Source organism: Drosophila montana, unplaced genomic scaffold (genome assembly GCF_035044405.1).
Source record: "Drosophila montana isolate Dmon_TW-CO22-7 unplaced genomic scaffold, ASM3504440v1 contig_3581_1, whole genome shotgun sequence".
NCBI classification, from domain to species: domain Eukaryota; kingdom Metazoa; phylum Arthropoda; class Insecta; order Diptera; family Drosophilidae; genus Drosophila; species Drosophila montana.
The window spans coordinates 51,872-70,659 of NW_026998465.1; the positions used below are offsets into that span (position 1 = coordinate 51,872).

The 18,788-nt window shown below is 41.1% G+C and overlaps 3 protein-coding genes across 8 annotated transcripts; 1 reads left to right on the plus strand and 2 right to left on the minus strand.

The window, feature by feature from the left end:
* Nucleotides 1-361: 361 nt before the first annotated feature.
* Nucleotides 362-6,054, minus strand: Ndf (Nucleosome-destabilizing factor). 6 transcript variants are annotated; one of them, XR_010437368.1, is made up of 11 exons: nucleotides 5,797-6,054; nucleotides 5,322-5,358; nucleotides 4,788-4,870; nucleotides 3,826-4,714; nucleotides 3,631-3,741; nucleotides 3,046-3,316; nucleotides 2,882-2,971; nucleotides 2,731-2,820; nucleotides 1,976-2,157; nucleotides 1,252-1,587; nucleotides 599-1,168 (listed from the first exon to the last, which is right to left on the minus strand). XR_010437368.1 is itself a non-coding variant. In XM_064692404.1 (10 exons), the coding sequence occupies exons 1-10, from the start codon at nucleotides 5,871-5,873 to the stop codon at nucleotides 387-389; spliced, it is 1,866 nt and encodes a 621-aa protein (XP_064548474.1). In that variant the 5' UTR covers nucleotides 5,874-6,054; the 3' UTR covers nucleotides 362-386. The 6 variants fall into 6 exon arrangements, 5 of the variants coding, with proteins under 5 accessions (XP_064548474.1, XP_064548472.1, XP_064548473.1 ...); XM_064692404.1 differs by lacking the exons at nucleotides 599-1,168; nucleotides 1,252-1,587 and adding an exon at nucleotides 362-422; XM_064692402.1 differs by having other exon boundaries at nucleotides 599-1,587.
* A 1,747-nt stretch (nucleotides 6,055-7,801) lies between these two features.
* SoYb (Sister of Yb) lies at nucleotides 7,802-16,038 on the plus strand. The gene is made up of 4 exons (XM_064692369.1): nucleotides 7,802-8,073; nucleotides 8,797-8,933; nucleotides 10,311-12,982; nucleotides 13,603-16,038. Exons 2-4 carry the CDS (start codon nucleotides 8,900-8,902, stop codon nucleotides 15,787-15,789), a joined length of 4,893 nt encoding a protein of 1,630 aa, XP_064548439.1. The 5' UTR covers nucleotides 7,802-8,073; nucleotides 8,797-8,899; the 3' UTR covers nucleotides 15,790-16,038.
* On the minus strand, nucleotides 15,956-18,703 carry LOC135435360 (uncharacterized). Its single transcript, XM_064692373.1, has 2 exons — nucleotides 18,633-18,703; nucleotides 15,956-17,823 (listed from the first exon to the last, which is right to left on the minus strand). Exon 2 carries the CDS (start codon nucleotides 17,452-17,454, stop codon nucleotides 16,540-16,542), a length of 915 nt encoding a protein of 304 aa, XP_064548443.1. The 5' UTR covers nucleotides 17,455-17,823; nucleotides 18,633-18,703; the 3' UTR covers nucleotides 15,956-16,539.
* Between the last annotated feature and the right edge of the window lie 85 nt (nucleotides 18,704-18,788).

Sequence of the window (18,788 nt, forward strand, 5' to 3'; positions counted from 1 at the left end):
CAAAAGCAACTTGACAGGAAATTTCTATAAGGAAAATTTTTTCAATGCTTCTGCTATGTTCATAGTAAGTTTCTTCCCAGTTTATAGACGTTTAAGTTCGCTTTTTTCATGAATTTTCAAAGTTAATAGTACGAGAATTTAAATTAGAAAAATTGAAAATTATGGCAACTGAATATAAGACGAATTTTCTATTCGCAAAAAACTGTAGTTGCGGGCATTTCAATAATTCTAATATTCACAATAATTGTCTAAGAGTACCTTTTGTACAATTTAAGTATTTTGTTTAAATTGGAAACAAGAAACCCTGAAAACTTCCCTCTCTTGAGAAAAAAAAACACAGACTTATTCCATTATAATCAAATCAGAGTGTTAATCCACAGATCAACTTAGTCGCGTCGATATATATTTGATTTTGTTTCTAGCTGCGAATATAGTTAAAAATTAAGGTTTTTATTATTCTTTGTTTTACAACAAAATACAGACTAAATAATAAGTAAAATATATTTATTTATTTATTTATATATATAGATATATATAAATATATATGTATATATATAATCTTATTATTATTAATATAGATCCCTCGAAACTCTCTTGGCTCTAAATGTTTACACTATAATTTTTGTTTTGTTTTTTTTTTTTATATTTTTTTTTATTTCTGTTCCAGTTATGTATTTTGTTGTTTGTTTTTATGATTATGAACAAAGAAAACTACGAAATGGTAGTTGGTATTGCATTGGGCAATATGGGTTCTAGATTTATGTGCGATATAAGTAAACTATCTATAATGCAAAATTTGTTTTCGTTTAAATTAAATTGAATGTGTTGCCAGCGCCGCGTACAAGCAAGGCCTTATTAATTTGTATTCATTTTATTTTTGTCGAAATTTTAAATTTGTTTACTGTTGCTTTTGTTTCAAAATATATACTTTTTGTACAATTTAATCGCATGCTCTCCAACAATCATAAATACATGTGTATTTGTATATTAATATAAATTATTTTTACTTGGGAAGCAACCTTAACATAACACCAAAAGAGAAGCAGCCGCTCGACCTATATATATTTCAATAATATGCAGACTTTGACATATGTCTGGCCCATTTTCTGCGGCCTTCGAGGGTGCGGGGGGAAGGAATTCATGCGTATTGCTCGAACAACGGCGACGGCTGACATTATGCCCAAAATAAATCAAAACAATAATAATTATAATAAATGTTAAAAACATCAGAGCTATAAAATTATAACGCACAAGGAGGTATGAAAGCGGTCCGCTAACACACAACTGCTTCATCAACTGGCTATGTATATGTGTATATGCGCGCCCCTTTGATCTCGTCTCTCACATGGGTCTCTCATCAATACTCATCAATTCTCTTCATATTTATCTTCTCTTCACTCTCACTCCCTTTCTCTCAATTTCTTATCTCTCGTATATCTGATCTCAAACGCTGGCCCAGCGTTCGCGCCTCAAGCTTGGCGGCGGCATCTCCAAACGAGACAAGAGACCCGGCCTGGTTGACACGTTCGCCAGAATGTTAATTGGCTTGGTTTCTTGCTTTAGACTTTGATCTGGATAGAAGTTACTCTAGTTTTGTGTGCGAATGCGTTTAGGGTGGAGTAAAGAGGCAGTTGGGGTAGAGATATGAATGGATTAGAACTCGTGTTGCAATAACAATAACTACACAAATGTAACGCAAATACATGCATCAATTTTTTTTCTTCGATTTTATACAACAACAAATTGATGCAACCAGTTGCCAACATGTGTGTGGTTACTGCTGTCAACACGACTCCAAATGTATCTATGTTTGTATGTATGTATGTATGTATGTGTGTGTGTGTGTGTGTGTTTGTGCTGTGTGTCAGTTTATATGTATGTTACGTTTCGTTTGCTTGTGTACGGTTTAAACTAAATGATAAAGTATAGTTTAAATGGTAGTCGTGTTAACTAAATGTTAAAATCTGGATCTTACGAATACAGCACTCGAATCGTGCTCGCTGTACCCCAAGCGTTTTGTATGCTTAAACACCTCATTCGTAATGCTCGTCACAGGCATCGACTGATCCAAATTCTCAGCCATGTTGAGTACAAGACGCAAGTCGCGCTGCATATGACTTAACGGTTGCTGCGGATTAAAGTCGCCCTTGGCCATTTCTGAAAAAACAAACAGATATATTAATAAAAAATAGAGCACATAAAAATAATATCCAAAATACATATCATGAACAATTGTAAATAAAGTTATAATGTAAGAAGACATATATTTCTAAATGGCTTGAAAATTTCAACGATTTATGCAAATATTCAAATCTATGCCGAAAGAAATCAATGCTTCGTATTTTTAGATAAACCTATTTATGCAGTCAATATATGAATATATTAACTAAATTTTAACTAAACTATTTCCGATTTTTGGATATTTTACATCCAAAATTGTTTGAAATTAGGAAAAATTAAAAATGTCTAAGATAATAACTATGCGTGCAAGTCAATTATAATTTCTGGACAAATTTAACTTCTGTTCCTGTCAACTTCCGATCAACAACTAACACATGAATCTATTATATTTTTATGATTTTAATTCCATTTGGATCTTTAAGCAAAACTTTAATACGACAAATGCAACTTGTTCGAAATTTACAATAGAAAAAAAGAGTTTTTGTAAGGGAAATCAATATAAATATTTAGAATATTAATACTTAGTTAGTTGCTAATATTAACACTTACCTTTGCCCTTTGCTAGCAGCAGCGGCGATTTCATAGAAGTTAAGTCGAATATGTCTATGATATCGTTTAACGAAATGGAAAAACGATCAGCTGCAAGCAATTAAACGCATTTATAAATTTGATTTAGTCGTATCATAACGAGTCAACGTACCCAAAGCTAACGCCTCTGCCAGGCCAACAAGGCTGACGCCCAGAATGGTTTGCAAAATGAGGTTCACTTTACAGGCGTTGCCAACATCTGCTGGATAAAAACCAATTTCCAAATTATAGTGTACGATTGCGACTAGCTAAATATTATTGGTATTCTCAACTTACTGCCCAAGAAGAAGGTGTTCTTGGCTATAGTCTTGAAGCAGGAATGGCACTCCTCGAAGACTGTGCGATCACCGCCGGCCAATATGATAAGCATGCCATCGGCGGCCTCTTGTCGCGAGCCGTGAATTTGTGCCTCCAAATATCGGCCATTACATTGCTTGATGCCCTCTCCAATATCCATTGACGTGTCCGGATCGATGGTCGACATTTCCACGTACGCCTTGTTCCGCAAATCCTTCAGCTGCAGGACACCACAGTTGCCGAAGACGAGCTGCAACATAAAACACAATTGAAATAGAATAAGAGATAAATGATGTTTTCGAAATGCCAATAAGTAAATACCCTTGCCGACATTATAGTACACAATATATTTGTGACGAATTCCATTTTCAACTTTCTATGGGTCCCATATATGTACATTACAAATTTTGGGACAAACTTATAGAATCTCTTAATAGTTTAGGAAAATCGCATCTCGCAATTCAAAGTTATATAGGTAACTTACGAACTGGAAGATTTATTTATATGACAGCCGTAAACATACGCCGAGAATTCCGTTTAAGTAAAAATGCTAAATGAACTTACATCTTTGGCACCTTTGGGATCTGACACACAGCAAAATATTATGTCCGCCGCCTCCACGACATCCATAGGCGTGTCCTTAACCTCAGCGCCAGCATCAACAAAGGGCTGACACTGAACACGTTTGGAATAAACAGATAGAGATAAAACAACAACATTTAATCAAAATAATTAACTTTGGGGCGAAAAGAGATTCACCTTATCAATGGTGCGGTTCCAGACCACAACCTTGTGTTTCGTGAAAATCAAGTCCTTGACAATAGTCGATCCCATCATGCCTAGACCAAGAAAACCAAATGTCTGCTCCGACGGCACTATGTCACGATCTGCCAATGTATTGGAGCGCGAATTCATGTCTATGGCTTGTGTCTCTGGCCGCGTGACAACCGGTCGATCCAGCAGCGCAATTGCGTTGGGCGTGCGCTTTGTTAACGTGCCCAAAAAGGCATCTGTGTCAATACGAGCTCTTGCTGCCAGCGATGATGTGCTGCCGACATCGTAATCGGCACCTGGACTCTCATAATGGTCCGCCTCGCCGGATGCAGCGCGTCGGCCGCGCTTGGCGCTACCTGCACCGGTGGGCGTGTGTTGTGCCGAGATACGTCGTTTTTGTGCTGCCGCTGATTTCGCAGAGGCCGCTTTGCTCGCTTGCTTGCTGCTGACAACGACAGCGGCGCTGGACTTAGCTTTGGGTGTACGTTTCGCTTGACTCTTGACAGTTGGCGTAGTTGTCACAATTGGGGACGTTGCAACATTTACACTGTTGTGAGCGCCACAAGTGTGCAGCACAACCGACTCATCGGGACTGCCAACGACATGGGGGACAACGCCATTGTTGCCATCGGCTGCCGTCTCAGCATTCTCGTCGGTGTCCAGGCCATCGCGTATCTTGTCGAAGTCTGCCTCGGTGGCGTGATTGGCCATGCCACAGCTTTCATCGATTTGGCCGTCTATTTCTGCAGGACTTTCCACATATTTGTCAATATCGGCCATGGCGTGCCTAAAGGCGGCCGGTTTGCTAACTTTTGCCAGCTCTTCCTTCCAAGGACCCTCAAACGGCTTTATATTGTGCTCTTCAATCCAGGCGCTGTATATACACACAAACATATCATTTACGATTAGTAATGTTTTACTTCCTTCGAATCTTCGAATTTACTTACAAGTTGCGCGACCCAAAGAAGAAGACACATTTCGTATTGGCGCGTCGCTGCTGGCTGAGCAGATCTAGCGGCGGCTCCACAATCTGCAACACAACAATTAAAACAATTATAAAAGATCACAAAATACACCAGCTATTTTTCTAGCACGTATTTACAATAACAACACAGCACACACGCACCGATGCAAAGTTCAAACTATTTCACTGTGAATGTTATTTTTCTCTTTTTTCTTTCATTGTTCGGCTGTACATAGAAAAAAGCTGTGATATTTAAAGTTAAACACAAAACAAGCGCGAGCTCTTGCTATCAACGCTTTCCACTACACCGCAGCAGCAGCAGAGAGACAGAACGCTTCGTTTACAACAACAAATGTTGAAGCATGCAAGTGCGTTATGACGTCGGCAGCAACAGTAACAGAGGCAGCAGCGCACGTCCGACGCCTCTGCCGCTGGTACAAGAAAAAAGTACAGTCGAAAACAAACACGGCAGCGGCAGCGGCGTCGCCGTCGACAGCAGCATAAACATTTCGCTTACCATTCCCGGCCATGGTGTGAAGCCCTTCATTTTGGCCCTGTAATATAAATAAATATAACATTTTAGCTTAGTCTTAGGCATTTGCTTAGATTTTATTAATATCAAAAACTACTATGTATAAAATTAGGCGCGCGCGCGCGAAAAAAGCGCCAACGCAGCGACGTCGACGTCGTTGCTGCAGCAACAGCAAACGTCGGCAGAGCCAACTACGACCAAATCGTTTATGTGGTGTTAAGAAAACATAAATGTATTAAATGTTTTTATGTTTTGCTTAATTATGAGTCAATTGTTTTTTTGTATTCTTCCAATAATTTTCCGCTTGCCCAACACAGCGGCAATTGAGGTTATGTATGTTTGCATTTAATTTTCTTTTCACAAATCGGACACAAAGTGGAATTTAGAATACACAAGTCATATTCGCTGTTTATTTATTGTTTAGACCACGTCCATTTTGCTTTAAGCATCGCAGTCTTACCATATTAAATCTTTGGGCTTGTAGATGAATTTCTCTGTCGAGTCGCCCGATAGCGACAATTTTTTATTTTTCGACATGATGTTATCAAGGCGTATATTAAACTTGGTTATTTTGCTGCTGGTATAAGGACGACACACACAAAAATGGTATATTTGCTTTAGCACAAACTCGTCGTTCGCAGCGCTTAATTAATTTTCTTAATTTTTCGTACGCAGCCTGCTTATTTTTTTTTGTGTCTTTATATGTGTGATGCGCTTTGTGTATGTCGATATAATATTTGTATCGAAAACAAAAATGGCGCCCGACATGTGATGCGCGTGCCTATCGATTATTTAGGTATTTTTCTGCAAAGCAGGTTGGCATTTCTTAGATAAGTTGGCATGTCCATCAAATTAAAATATAAACAAAAGTATGACCAGCTGATGGTTTTATTGTTTGGATTGCTCATGGTTTTATTAATTGGATTCCCATATGATTATCTTTAATGTTCATTTTATTTCTAGTAATTAATTTTCAACTTTGTTAATCACACTCAAATTATTTATGTATTACATATAATGAATACATACTGTTTAGCCGAAAACACTAATTTCTTTGTGTACATTATGGACAATTTGTTTTAACCTAGCGCTTGCCAAGTTTAGATTATAAAATCTCTTAAATGTATAAATATTAATTTAGGGCAGCACGCATGCATGCCATAAATTGAACGTCATATTGAGCAAAGGCGTAGCTCAACGATTTGCAAAATAAACAGAAATGCGTGCCAAGCCTAGGCACCCATTCAAACCACCTCCCCCCACCCCGCCCAACAAATGGCTTTTAACCCGTGCGGCCTGATTTGTTTAAATAAACGTTTGGCAAAGCGCATCGCAACTGCCACATTTCAATTGAGTCCGTTAGAAACTGAACTGTGCACTGACCTCATCCACTTTTGCGCACACAATTGGTGTTTATCTTGTGCGTGCGATCTTCCGTCCCTTCGCATTTTCGCAAACAATGCGAATCCGGCAGCGCCAGTTGAAATAGAACTTTCACTTAGGACCAGGCCGAGGCATCCATCAGTAAGGGTCCAGACGAGAGTCCTTAACCACAAAATAAATTACCACACGTAGCAGCCACTTGCCAAGGCAGACGGCATTCAGCACTAAGCCATAATCCTCATAAATATGAAACAATCAAATAAAAAAAGGAGTTAAACCCACACAAGGAAAGCGGGGTTGAGTACACACGACAGACGACGACGTCGACCCAGTGGCATAAAACTTTTTTATAGGCGACAAGCAACGGCAAAAAAAAGAAAACAAAAAAAAAAACGGAAGAAGCGGGACAGTGAAAGTTGCAACAAGGGTTAAAAAGGGTGAAATTGTGCAGTTTTCTATAGGGAAAGTATCAACTTTTTTGGGGACAAATAAATTGTTCACACTTTGTTTTGAAATTAGCCAACAAAGGGTTGGGAAAAGGGTGCGTGCAGTTGCCGATTGCAATGATTTATAAGGGAAAACATGTATGAACATGCCTATGTATATATGTACATATGTATGTATATGCGTTTAATAAGTCTAAAGTAAGGGCTTTTATTGATCGAAACTTGGATATAAATCATAAAGAAAGTAGAGTATCAATAAATTAATATTTTTAACACACGTTTTAAGAAGTGAACTATAAAACTAGCAAATGGAGATAAATAATTCATGTTTTTTAAAAATACATAGTAGATAAATCGTTTTCTTGGATATTTTAAAATACCATCCACTTGTCTTTAACTGCCAGTAAAATGTGAAGTTTTGAAACTCAGAACATATTATCGCATACACACAAAAGAAATACGATACCCATGAACACACACACACACACACACACACACATACCACACCAACGTGCATATGCATGTCTAACATTCCTGTGTGTGTAGATGTTTTCGTAAAGCCGGCGACCAGACGTAAACTGTGAAGCGACGGCAGTCGATCAAAGCAGCGCTTTTATTTCATATCGTAGTTTAAATGTAGTTTACTTATTGTTCAAAACTGAAAAAAAGAAATACATATGTATGTCTCCTAATTAAAAAGTGCAGTTGTATAAAGCTGTTTGCTTTGAGTTATGAAATTCCTTTTATTTTTTTAACTGTGTCTTGTCGCGTGTGCATCCGTATTTGTTTCAAAGCACTTATTTCCAGAGTTGTGCAAAGCAACGTGCATCTTCAGCTGCTTAGCTTTTGCAAATGAATTGTTTTTATTAAACATATAATTATTTTCATTATTGACAACTGATTATTCGGTGAGTACTGCTTGCAAATAATTGTATTAATATAAAACATGTACGCACGCATACTAAATAATTTCTTATCTCCTGTACTTTAAGCAGAGCTTTGCAACAGATTTAAAAAGTTATTTAGACTCATGCAAATGCCGATTTTGTTCTCATTTTGTTTACGTTGTTTCACTTCCATATTCGCTGATAAAGTAGTTTTGAGACGCCGTTATAAGTTTTGTTTACATGTGTGAGGCTGTATGATAACTCCTCGCTAGATCTAGGGATGGACGTATGTATGTGAGTGTGGAATCTCAGAACGGGGCTTAGCCCAACACGAACCAGACACGGCAATCAATGGCTGTCAATTTAAAATAAGTTCTTAATTTTTTTAATCACTTGATGTTGATCTTTAAAGAAAAGTTATTTAAAATTTTTAAGGCAAAACTGCTGAATTGGATGTTATATTTTGTATATGTATGTAGTGTGTCCAAAAAGTGGTCATCAAGATATGTACATATTTACCATTATTGCCATAAAAATTATAGATGTTTATATGTGAACCTTCTTTTAAATTGCCATTTTATTGTTATTAATGCGATGTTCTTTTGTTTTTTATGATTATATTTAATTGAATTTGACTTATGTATGTTGTCTTTAAAAATGTCTAAACCTAGCAGACCTTGATTTTACTGTCAAATCTTTTGACAAGCCTACTGTCACTTTAATTATTGTTATTTTTATTTGCAGCCAATCGCATTGTATCCTGACATCTTTGTACGCGTTTTCTTTTAATCATTTTAACTGTATTGTTTTTTCCACTCGTTGCGGATTCTCCTCAGTCTATCACAAAATGTCTGCCTGCATCAATAGCCAAGCCAAGCGATGTAAGTACATACCCTTTAATTGTTGTATCATTTACAAATTAGCTTAGGTTTTTGCACTTGAATAGCCAAGGCTTGATTGATCTGTCCACCCCTCTGCGACCGGCAACGTATTTGCATATGTTCCACCACTTCTGGATGATTTCGTTGCATTTATAAGATTTTTTATATGATAAATTACACTTTTTTTTTACTGGCACGTCCCGCTGCCCACGTAGTTGCGGTAGGGGTAGGCGGCCGCGTTGTGTTTTCTCTCAGAAGCTAATCGGCATGGTTGTTGTCTTCGCTGTAAGCGGATCGTAATACTTAAATTCGCCTATTGTTGGCGCTGAACAGCTGACAAGTTTATCGTTAACCCACTGTAGCCGGGTCAGTTTTTTATATTTATTTATTTTTTATTTCGTTAGAATGAGGGTCAGTAGATATACAGGGCATCTAGCAAACTGAGTTTTTTTATGTTTATTAATCAATTTATAGTTAACGTTTCAGTACTGGAAACATCAGCAGTGGGTTAAGTGTTACCGTTTAGCTTTTGCAGTAAATTCATTTACACAGCAACAAATTGAAGTGGACAACTGTCAACGGGTGGCTGTGGCTGAGCTGGCATAGTGCACTTCCAGTGCGGCACAAACAAGTGGCAAATAGGCACAAGGACTTCCACTAGACGCGGTAGTTGCGGCTTTTGGCACTTTTGCTTTGCATTCTGCATTTTAAATGCGAAAAAAAGCGCCGCTTAACTGCACAGCAAAAGCTTTGTTTCAAATTTAATTAGCCAAGTTGCAAAATTTAATGGACATGGTCTTAAATTGGGCTAATGACACACTGCTTCATTTATACAAGTGTGTACAGTGAATGCTCTTTAAAGCGGACGCCTTCTCTACCAATATTTTTTCTTGACTAATGAGATATACCCTTAAGTAACACGGCAATACTGTTCCATACTCTTGAGTAACACGACAATACTGTTCCATACCCTTAAGTAAGACGGCAATGCTGTTCTATACCCTAAGTAACACGGCAATACTATTGCATACTCTTAAGTAACACGGCAATACTGTTCCTAGTTAATTGTTAGCTAACTAAGCAGAGATACGTTTGTCTCATTGAGCTGTCCGTTAGTAGAACTTTTACTGTAGTATATATAAATATATGTATGTAGCATGAAATTTTTGCGATGCGACAAAAAAGCCAAAAGTTGGTCTGGCGTGGAAATCACAGAACTTTCCGCATGAATGATTGTTGCCGGCGCTGTGGAAAATTATTTGAACTTTAATCTACGGCCATTAATTTCCTTTGATATTTTAGCCCCAATGTGGAGAACTGCCTTTAAAGCAGGCTTCACTTAAAGCAATGGAAACTGAGCATTTTTCTTCTCCACAGTTCAAACGAAGCAGAAGGAACCAGAGCAGATGCAAAAGCTGGACATTGAGGCAATGGAGTCCATTGTGATTACGCACTATGTGAGTCCGCAGCTGTTCTGCTACATAACGCTGCATCAACTGGAGTCGTGCGGAGCCTATGTCAACCAGGTGGAGACGCATCTATTGGCGCATTGTCACGCGCAAAACCAGCGGGAGAACTATGAATCGAATGAGCATGTCATCGTGCGCTATCAACCGCTGAATATGCACAAATTGTTGCGGGGCCTCGTTACGGTTTGCCAGCACGACGAGTATCTTGTCTGGGCGATGGACTATGGCTTCACCATCAACTGCAGGGCCAAGGATTTGTGGCTGCTGCCAGCGTTCCTCAGCGAAAAGTACATCGAGATCGAGTGGGGCGGCGTGGCCTGTGTTGCGCCCCGCACGGGCACCGAGTGGTCAAAAATGGCATTGCGGCTGCTCGACAAGCGAATGGAGGAGGCCCAACGATTGATGTTCAAGGTTGAGTACCGAAACGATGAGCGACACAACTTTGGCCAGTTGTGGCTCCAAATGCCGCATCCAGCCGAATCCTTGCTGAATGCTGCCAGCTATCTGGTGGAGAAGCAATGTGCGCGGCTGGAGAAAAAGGAGCTCAGCAGAATACAGGCCCACAGCTGTAGGGCTGAGAACGACATGGATCTGGCGGAGTTGAATGACCCAGACATTAGGCCTAACACGCGTGCCTTAACCATACTCGAATTGATGGAATTGCAGCGTCCCAAGATGCTGCTGACACTACCTAAGCTGGAGCCACAGACCAACTCCCAGACTTACAGTGAAGAGAAACAGAAGTATGTCGATTCGATCCTTAAAAATGGCTATCATAGGCTGGGCACCAAGACACGTAATCTGACCTGTCCCTCGAAGCAGTCGGCCAAGCTGGACACACTGCTGCAGGCCCGGACTGTGCCAGAGATACCAAATTCCGCGAAGCGTCTGAGCAAGGTGAATAGCTGCAATGACACCGTCGTGGAGACTGCTCTTAAATTTAGCTCAGGCAACTCGAGCAGCAGCAACTGCTCCTCGGACAGTTTCGATGCTCCTGATCAACAATCAAAGCTCGTCAGATTGAACAGAAGAAACATTTTGGAATATTACCGGCAGGAAATGGTTGAGCCACAGGTCAATCAGCAGCACATTAAGGTCACCCAGTTGAAGGAAAATAGGAGCTCGCTCCATCAAATACAAGAAATTCCAAAGGTGGAACAGCTGGTCAATGGGAGAGACTTTGCGCATCCGGGTAAGCATGAGAGCATATCTCTGGTCTCTGCCCAAGAATTCACAAGCAAATTCGGACAGGAATCTGTCAAACCCAAGGTTGTATCTCTGTCTAAAGAAAAATTGGAATGTCTCCATAATGAGATGGGCGGCCTATCGCTGAATGGGAATCCCGCCCAGTCGGTGTCTCTCCAGGCAGCCGAGTCGCAAAATCGAAGTGTTAAAGTGGATGAACCTCTTTACCTGGACAAACTAGACCGAATCTACAACGAATACCGTTTGCCAGCCAAATCCAATAATATGCCAGAGAAGTCACCACCATTCGAACTGCGCCCCATCGAGAATCTTGTGCTGGCCCAAGATGAACCTCTTTACCAGGACAAACTAGACCGAATCTACAACGAATACCGTTTGCCAGCTAAATCGAATAATATGCCAGAGAAGTCACCACCATTCGAACTGCGCCCCATCGATAATCTTGTGCTGGCCCATAGCAATGTGCCTGTGCGGCCAATGAGCAGCTTGTCGGACTCGCTGCTCTGCACGGACGTGCTCATGGCCATGGGCGAGATGGATCTGCAGACGGTGTTGCCCACGCAGCGCTATTCCTGGCCGCATCTGATGAAGGGCAACACATTGGTGCTGGTCGATCGCACTGGTAGCGGTCGCTCCTGGTCTTACCTGCCGCCGTTGTGCTCTCTGGTCATGCGCAGAATGCGCTCGACACCAATTGGCGTCAATAAGGAGCCCAGCCTGGGGCCATTAGCTGTGTTGCTAGCGGACTCCGTGGCCAATGCCCAGGCGCTGTTCAATCATTGCACCAACCTGATGGGCTCCTACAAAACGAACATGTTGAAGGTGGTCAACACGCATGCCCACTGCGTGAAGGAGGTGCACATCCGACTGCTCTATTCCTGCGGCATCCTGGTGACAACGCCCACACACTTGAAGCAACTGTTGCAGCAGGACATGCAGCTCATCGATCCGCGCCGTCTGAAATACTTCGTCATCGATGACTACGATCGCATGCGCGCCTCCGTTCCCCAGTTGCTCAACGAGCTGCTGCAAATAGTCCAGAACATGGCCATAACCCAGCTCCAGCTGGTGCTCATCGCTCAGCAGTGGCATGCACGCGTCTTTCTGGAGCTGGTCAAACGCTTTGGCGACAATCCGCTTCTGCTTTTCGGCGACTTCCTGGAAGCAGCCGTCTACGGAAGCCTCAAACTCAACGTCGCAGTGCTGCGCAGCAGCAAGAAGACACAGCAGCTACTCGACTACCTGGGCGTCCAGAATCCCCTCAAGAGGCGTACAATCATTTACTGCAAACACGACGAGGAGTTGACAGCCTTGCAACAGGCGCTGACTGAAGCTGGCTACGAGTGCATTGGTCCAACTGAAGTAGCTAATCAGGTAAATGGAAACCTTGTCTTTAACTTTCTGGAGATTACCCCAATGTGCTCAAAGACTCAAGAGGTCTCCTCCTAGTTCAAGTACTTTGTCCGACTAGATCTTAGGTGGAATCAGGTTTAGAGAGCATTTAAAACAGGGAAAATTAGATTTGTCAGATAAAGCAGCTGGATCGGACCACAATATCAAATAGCTTCCATAGGAACGATCGGTCTAAAATTAAGTTGTATGAAAAACTTTTGGTTTTTCCAAGATATCTTAACCATAGTCGGCATTACCTATTATCCCTGTGATTCTTTGATACGGGAAAAGCACCTTGAAAAAGTTGGGTCTGCAAGGGTATTAAATCTTCCGCGTGCCGTAGATAGTTTTCGTACTCGTTTTGCATTTCTTTTGTTTTTGAGCACATTTTCGCTATTTATAAAATATGTTTGTAGTGTTCATATTAGTATGGAAAAGTTTCCAGAATAATAATAATTTTCAGCGAGATTTTTATGCAATTAAACACTTCGAGGTAAAACTTAGTTTATTCTATTTCTATATCCCAACTACTAAATATATTATTGAACTTTCCTTTTTCCTTATAGTAATACTGAATTCCTTACTGTTTCCTTTTTTTGCAGCAAATTCATCAGTTGCTGCTGCTTACTGATGCAGTGCAGCAAACCCAGCTGCCCGTTGGGAATTTCGAGCTGATGGTACACTACAGTCTGCCTGAATCTTGGTCAAAGTTCTCTTACCGCTTTCATGCGGTCAGCGATAACATTAGCAACTGTCTGGTTCCGCAGAATTTCAAGCAGAACGTTGTCTCCTGCGTGATGCTGGACGAGAGCAACAGCTACGAGCTGCCGCGTCTGGTGCAATTCCTCGATGCCCACGACATTGAGCTGGGCGAGCACATACTGCAAATGGTGGCCAGCTGTCGCCAGCTGACGGATCAGAGTCGTCAGTTCTGTCCCCAAATGCTGAGCAGTGGCGAGTGCGGTCAGTTGTATTGCAGCAAACGGCATTATCCAGTCAGTGTCGACTTTCAGCGGCAGCTTTGTGCCCTGTGGCAACCAAAGACTGCGGTGCGTTGCAACATTATCAAAATCTACGATCCGGTTCACTTTGCCGTCATGGCTGTCAGTTACAAGCCCAGCCACAGCGAGTCCTGGCAAGAGGCGTTGAACCTGTCGACCCTCCGAAAACTGAGTACGGCTCTCTACATGCACATGAGCATAGAGCAGAATCGTCGCCCCAAGCAGTTGCTGAAAATCGCAGACGTATGCGTTCTGCACCGTGGCATTAAATATCAGCGCGTTCGCGTCGTCGATTTGTCCGACAAGCGGCTTGTCATCGTTCAGTTAATGGACGAGGGTACGGAACTGCTGAAGGTGAAGCCGGCCGAGCTGCTGGAGTGTGACGCACGCTTCACAGCGGAGCCGCCCCTGGCTATGGATGTGAGATTGTGTGGTCTGGTGCCAGCGGTAGGTGAGGGCGATTGGCGGCTGGAGTCCACCAATTGGGTCAAGGAGATGCTGAGTGACCTAAGCGATAATCAGCACCTGCAGCTAATTGTGGAGTTTACCATGTTTAATGTTGTCTATGTGAAAGAAATTGCCGTTCTGCAGGACTGTCCAGCGATGAGAATCTGCGTGAAGTCCACGCAACTACACGACGAGCTGATCAATCGGGGCTATGCCAGGCGAGAGAAGCAAGTCATGGAAAACCTGCGCAAATTGCATGAGGAGGTGATCTCAGAGCAACAGAAACTAAAAGAAGAGGAGGTTGCCAGCCCAAAGTTTGAAGAGAAGCAGGTGCAGCATGTGAAGCTGCCTCTGACAGAGGCCGAGGAAAATGAGAGCGATGAAAAGATAATTGAAAGGTTAACCAGGGAAAACCACCCACAGCAGTCATCCAATTCCACATTTAATGGTGGCAAATTAAGTCAACTTTTTGGTGCAGTGCAAAGGTACTTGCTCAACAAGGAGGCGCAAGCTCCCGAGAAGGCAATTGAGCAACATAAAAATCCAAATGCGGCAGCCAAGGAAGCCAAAGAACCAATTGGGAAAACTGTGCAGGAGGAAAAAGAGACTGCAGCAATGGTAGATAGCGCTGCTTTATTTATGGACGCGCTGTTGCAGGATCTGCGCAGTGCTGATCCGGCGGTGAAGGAGGCCGCACAGCACTTGATGCAAGACATACTTGGAGCCGACAGTATCACAACCGGTGAGGCGAATCCTTCAAAGAAAACACTTAATAATAATAGGACCAGTAATTTGCCAAAATCAAAGCCACAGTTGACACCCGATAAGATGACCAGTGCGCTGTGCTGTGCCGCCATCGCTGGCAACGCGGCGCGCCCAAAGGTGCGCTGGCACCAGACTCTCTTGCAGATTGAGCTCATCTTTGAGCAGCAAGTGCCGCAATACGAGCTGCTGCATCAGGGCAATGTGCTGGTCTACCAGGTCACCGAGTCCATACCGCCGCAGCGCTGCATTCTGAATCTACTGGGCGCGGTTAAAATATTATCGGAGCAGCAGCACGGATACCAGCTGCACGTGAAGCTTGCCAAAGATGGTCTCAATATGTACTGGCCCAGTCTGCTGGACTCGTTGTACCTACAGCAGCATTGCCATTGGCTGGTCTATGACACGGAGCGCGGCAACACACCCCAGCATAATATAGGTCGCATCCTTTGGATGCGATATCACCAAAATCAGTATGTCCAGAAGGAGCGCGAAACGGACGGCAACTGGTCAGCGGACGAGCAGAACGATTTTTCGGATGTGGAACCTGCTGGCACCGACAGCTGCGACGATTTGTAGGAAAATAATTGACATATTTCTATTCTGGAATGAACCGAATGTGGCTTCTAATCAAAAGCGCAGGCTTCGTATCGTAAATCGTTTCTTGGTGCCCGTATATTGGATTTTAATGCACGACTTTAATGTGTTGTCAAATTTTTTGCAGTTCCCATTTGTTAAACTTTGCATTTATTTTTTCTCTTTGATGTATCTGTATTTTGATTGTATTTCTGACTATTTAAAATAAATTGTGTACCAGTATAAACCAAACAGGTCAGTTCCGAGTATTTTTCTTTTTGATGCGATTGCGAAAGCATCGGATGAAAGGCGAATTAAATGTGTATATGTTTCAGCGATTTTGGAAATTCCACCCGCAACTGTGGAAATTTGTCGGAAAGTTTTCAAATTTCTGCTTATCGGTTTTAAACTCATTTACAAATATCTTTGACCGGAAATTCACTGCTCTCGGATGGAGTAGGCGGGGCCAAGGTTAAATAAACGAAAGTTTTTTTTTCGGCTTGCAGATTTGCGGATTGTGTGGAAACCGTTGATTCCAACGTTTGGTACTTAATTCGATGCATTTTAAACGTATTTTTTAAGAGAACATTTTTAGCACTAAACTTTCCACGGGCAAGGCCGGTGGTAGATAGTAAAATAAAAAGAAATTTGTGCTTGATTCCAAGGGATTTTAGCTTAACATACAAAATTTAAATTAAAGATCTTACAGATCAAATACTTCATAACTTTTGGCCTAAATACCTGATGCTCATCTCAGTATAGAAGTTCAAGAGAGCTAAGAAGAGCACTGACAGCGTCTCCTGGAATTTTATGGCCCAACATCTGATTCGTCAGAAGACCTTCCACTGAGGCAGTCAATGCGGACAGTACTTGAATCAAAACGCTTCGATGTATTGGCTTCTGCTCCTTTGGTGACCAAGATTTGCTAGCCAACACCAGCGGGCCCAGATATCGTTCTAGTTCCTCCATGAGCTCAGTATAGCGATTCAATTCACTTTGTTCGGAACACGGCAACAGGAGCGCGGCGACCTCAATCGGTGCATGTTCATTTGGAAGCACGCAGCCGGCCCAAATAACATGACCCCGATGGAAGGTGCGCTGTATGCGCAGATAACGTCCTGGAAACTGCTCAGCCAGTGGTTGCTGTGGCAGGACGTTGGTCAGTATATTGGAATTGACTATGAAGAGCTGATGAAAGCTTTTAAAGAATGTTTGGGTGGTAAAATGTTCCATGCAGGACAGCTCGCTAATTGACTTGGAGCTAAGCCGCCAGGGTGAATCGAAATCCAGATGCAAAGTGGACCGGGTTCCATCGAGGTAAAGATGACGACAGGCCTCTGCTAAGTTGTTCTTAAAGAATCCCAGCAGTTGCAAGGCATCGCAGTCCGACAGCTGGTATAGTTCTTTGGCTATCTGCAGATACTCTATTAACTTGAGTGTATTCCACTTTTGCGGTTGTATGCTGTTGGTGGCGTAATATCCATCAATCGACGGAAACAAATTAGATCGGTCATCCAGTTCGCACGTGTTCCCCAAACTTGTCGTCAGGACAACTCTGAGACGTTTCCGTATTGTTGTTGGCGTTGATGTTGCAACAGCGATTCGGGTGCACATATTCCTTGGGGACATGCCACGGTCCGCGTTTAAATTGTAAAGACACCTTTGCATGGTAAAATGTTAAATATTCACCGTTTTTTTATGCAAATACAAAACAAGCGCGACAGCAGTGTTTCAAAGTACGTGCGAAAATATGCGATTTCTTAGCACTACTTTCGCAGTTTCGCATAATTGTGCAGCACTGCATCAAGGGAATTTCTGCTTTTTGGGAAATTTCATATAAACTGTTATGCTTTGTATGTGTGTAGAATTATCCATTTTTTAGATTTCACAGCAAGAAACTGTGATTGCCGCAGCCGCAACTAGAATAATTTCCCTCGTGACATCAACTGGAAGCTGGCACCGATCCAATTGTGCAGCTCGTTACTCTAGCCTTAAAAATGTTTGGCAACTTCTAACATTCCAGTTCCCCATTTTGTTCTTAAAGTAGAGAGTATTTTAGGCAAGCTCTAAATTGCATTTAATTAAATAAACGTTTTTATCTAGGTTACAGAACAGTTCTTATATTTGACATATGTATCTTAGTTTTTTTTTTCCCAATGCTATCAATACACATTGTCATTGAGTAATAAATATATATATATATATATATCTGTTTATTACTTAATGACACATTGTAATACTTACAATTAATAGAAAGCATTAATGATGAGAAATGTATTTATTTGTAAATTACCTATATATATATATAGGTGCTATAGGTGCTATATAGATGTCGACTTTTTTGCATATTAGCCTAACATTTATATTAATATTGTTTAATATTCGAGCTTGTTAATAGTAACATTTACATTAAATATCAATATTTTTGTATATACAAATTTATAAATGGATTTCAATAATAAAAAATAAAACATTGGTCATTAAATAATGCGAAGGTATTACAAATTTGACACTGAGAAGAAAAAAGTTGGATGAATTATTTGAATTATTATCAAAAAATTAAGCTTTCTATCAAATGAAAAAAATTGTTAAAATTTTTTTGAATATTTGAAAACACTGTTCAAAATGAAATATCCAATTCCCGAGTATAGGGATAACGAAATAAAAAAAATGAAAACAACAAAATTATTAAAACTGCTTGGAGAGTTGTGAGACCTAATTGATTAATTGGATTAATGTTGGGGTATATCTAAATGAGAGAATATCTTATACGATTATTCCATGATATAGAATAGTATTAAGTTTAGCTAGGATTTGGGTGTTACGGATATTCTATTGTGACTTACGGTTATCGTTGTTGCTGTTGCTAGGTGTGAGTTCCCTTATACTTGTCGTATATTATTAATACATTGTGGCTATGTTTCGATTGTTATCTCTAGGCTTTCTATAGCTTTCCATATATATATATAACTTGGGTAAATAAATCTAAACTAGTGTTGGGT